The 3,278-nt window shown below is 39.3% G+C and overlaps 1 protein-coding gene across 1 annotated transcript; it reads left to right on the top strand.

The window, feature by feature from the left end:
• The first annotated feature begins 1,824 nt into the window (after positions 1-1,824).
• On the top strand, positions 1,825-2,871 carry LOC103123004 (keratin-associated protein 21-1). Its single transcript, XM_060197034.1, has one exon. It carries the CDS (start codon positions 1,876-1,878, stop codon positions 2,200-2,202), a length of 327 nt encoding a protein of 108 aa, XP_060053017.1. The 5' UTR covers positions 1,825-1,875; the 3' UTR covers positions 2,203-2,871.
• The last annotated feature ends 407 nt before the right edge of the window (positions 2,872-3,278 follow it).

Raw genomic sequence — 3,278 nt, 5'->3', positions numbered from 1 at the left:
ATCTTACAAGCTTGTTAATCATTATTAAATTACTAATAAAAATAGCAACTTTATATATCTTCTTTGTCCCTCTCTACATGGAAATTAGCGCCTGGAGACTTACTGCAAAAGTGCTGTAACCTAGCCAAAACAGTGAACTTCTTTTCAAACCAGTAAGATGCTAACCCTCCAAGATGCTTCCTCCTAGAGTATTTCACAAGATAAGAGTTTGTATCTTAGAGTCATTCTTTTATTATAATGTAATACTTTATTTGAACAGCAAGCTTTTCCTATTTAGCCTACTTCATTTTTTTCCCCTCTCTCTCTCATCTGACTCCAAAAGGATGCAAAAACCTCTAGTTCTCAGAGTTATTTATGTATGGTAATTGAGTCAGGGGCAGCATGCAAGATTTATGAGTTTGTGAAATGATTAAAACAAAGATGAAGGATGAAGCAATCACAAGAGTGCCACACTCAAGGAAGAGTTAGGGAGGATTTTAAAATGAAAGAGACATCATAGACCAGATATCCATTCATCTTGGAAATCAAGGAGTGGTGGGGATGGTGTCAAGATACACATAAGGATGAGTAGTAAACACCAAGGAATGGTCAATTTTAATTAATGCCAATGTTGTAAGGTATCCAACAAAAGGAGTATAGGAAAATATTGTTACTAAAATACTGCCTGTTGAAGAACAAAAGTGAGAATAAAACCATGAAAAATCGCAGTGTAAAAGCACTAAATATTGACTGACTACATTTTAGTGAGAAACATAGAATGTAAGGTAGCAACATGAGAAAGCACAGAGGTTTGCATCTAAGAGCTGAACTTGAACAAAGAAGTTGTTGAAATAATGCATTCTCTTTACTTTAAATTGTTACTTTTAGAAAAGCTGTCCTTTCTGGGGGCTGGGTGGGGACACACCTAGCTGAGCCCACATATTGTAATACATGAGGACCAGGTTCAAGACCCTGGTCCCCACCTGCAGGGGGAAGCTTTGCAAGTGGTAAAGCAGTCCTACAGGTGTCTCTCTGTCTCTCTCCCTCTCTCCCTCTTCCTCCCTCCTTGATTTCTGACCCTCTCTATCCAATAAATAAATTAAGATAATAAAAAAAATTAAAAAACAACCAAAAAGGCAAAGCTATCTTTTCTGTTTAAATGAGAATTAATTTCATAAAGTACCATCCAGAGTTTACAATTTTTTTTTTTTACTCAAAGAATAAAGATACACCTATGACCTGACTGGAAAAGGAGGAGGCAGATAAACTAGTCTTCAGAGAGGAGAATGTTTAGGGGAGTAGACAAAGCACCTTGAAAAATACAATTCTATGTCCAGAATCTGTGGAAAGCATATTAGAATGGTTATTATTTAAAAAATCCCCAAATAAATAAGGAATAAAAAGAAGCCAATATGACACAAAGGTAATAATAGTGGTGATGAGGGGAGGAAGACATTAGCAATGAGTGGAATTTTGTGCTTAATGAATGATTTCCAAGACACTGAAAAAAACCAAATAAACACACATACCCAAACATGCAAATGTAGGTCAAACTTATTTTCTTGGTGTATTAGGTCATGGCCATGAAATGTAATTATGGAAGATAAAACTATGCTTACATAGGTTTGAGTACTGAGAAAAAAGTATCTCTACTTCATGAGAAGGGATTAGAAAATTCCTGGGATAGCATTCCGTAAGTTGTGACACCCTAACAAAATTGTTGTGAGTCGAAGGAGCTTGTTTCTGGCAAGTCATTTTTAAATGAGGTTAAACAGACCATGTGACTTATGATCCATCCTTCTCTGTGGGTATAAAAAGGTCCAAGTGGAGTATATGGATACTCAGACTTCAGAAATATCTTCCTCTGCCTCAACTGGAACTTCACCTCTGGACACCATGTGTTGTAACTACTCTGGGAACTCCTGTGGCTATGGCTGTGGCTATGGTTCTGGCTATGGCTGTGGATATGGCTCTGGTTGTGGTTATGGCTGTGGCTGTGGCTCTGGCTCTGGCTCTGGCTATGGTTGTGGATACGGCTCTGGCTACAGTTATGGCTGTGACTATGGTTCCGGCTATGGCTGTGGCTATGGCTCCCGGTATGGCTGTGGCTATGGTTCCGGCTATGGCTGTGGCTATGACTCCCGGTATGGCTGTGGCTATGGTTCTGGGTGTTGTAGTTACAGACCCTTTTGCTACAGAAGATGCTATTCCTCTTGCTGTTAATCGTTATTCCAAAGTGTTGAATGAGCCTTCGAAATAACCAGTCAATTCCAGTCCAGGGAAATTCTGCCTTTCAAATTCACAACAAAGAATCATCATTTATTAGGAACCTGAGTTGGCGGTAGGGAAGCCGCTTGCTATCAATGGAAGTCAAAGAGTTCTATCACATCACTGGAGATAGAAAATGTTATTCTGCCTGGTTCAAGCCCCCAGCTCCCCACCTGCAGGGGAGTTGCTTCATAAGCAGTGAAGCAGGTCTGCAGGTGTCTATCTTTCTCTCCCCCTCTGTCTTCCCCTCCTCTCTCCATTTCTCTCTGTCCTATCTAATAACAACAACAATAAAACAAGAGCAACAAAAGGGGATAAATAAATAAATATTAAAAAGATGTTATTCTGATTATTTTTCAAATCAAATTATTACAAGTTTCCCCTACTTCAGTACTACGGTTATTTGCAAAAGCACAAGAGAATTATATAATGGAAGTACATAAAAATAGAGAAAAATAGCAAGTTTCTTAATAAAGTGCTTCATTATTAAGAAGTTTGGTTGGTTTGATGTCTGAATTATCTTTAACGCCATGGTTTGTGACCTCTGAGAATCTAGGTGACTATAACTTGGGATGAACATAATGTATATTTTGTTAACTCCAATAAAAATCCTCTGTATGCTCATTCGTTACATCTTTTAAAATTTAAAATCAAATTTAGGGGGAGTTGGGTGGTGATGCACCTGTTTGAGAGCACGTTATAATGTACAAGGACCCAGGTTCAAACCCCCAGTCACCTGCAGGGGAAAAGCTTCACAAGTGGTGAGGCAGTCCTGCTGTGTCTCTCTTTTTCTCTTTCCTTGTCCTCTCCCCTGCCCGCCCCCCCCCCCTTTTTTTGTCTCCAGGGTTATTTCTAGGTCTCAATGTCTGCACTACAACGAATCTACTGCTCTTGGCAGCCTTTTTTTTTTTTCTCCCATTTTATTGGATAGGACAGAGAAATTGAGAAAGGAGGAGGAAATAGAGAGGGAGAAAGATAGACACATGCAGATGTACTTCACCATTTGTGAAGCGACCCTCCTGCAGGTGGGG

Source organism: Erinaceus europaeus, chromosome 9 (assembly GCF_950295315.1).
Source record: "Erinaceus europaeus chromosome 9, mEriEur2.1, whole genome shotgun sequence".
Lineage (NCBI taxonomy): Eukaryota > Metazoa > Chordata > Mammalia > Eulipotyphla > Erinaceidae > Erinaceus > Erinaceus europaeus.
The sequence above is the reverse complement of the archived record's forward strand: the minus strand, read 5'-3'. Positions and strand labels throughout refer to the sequence as shown.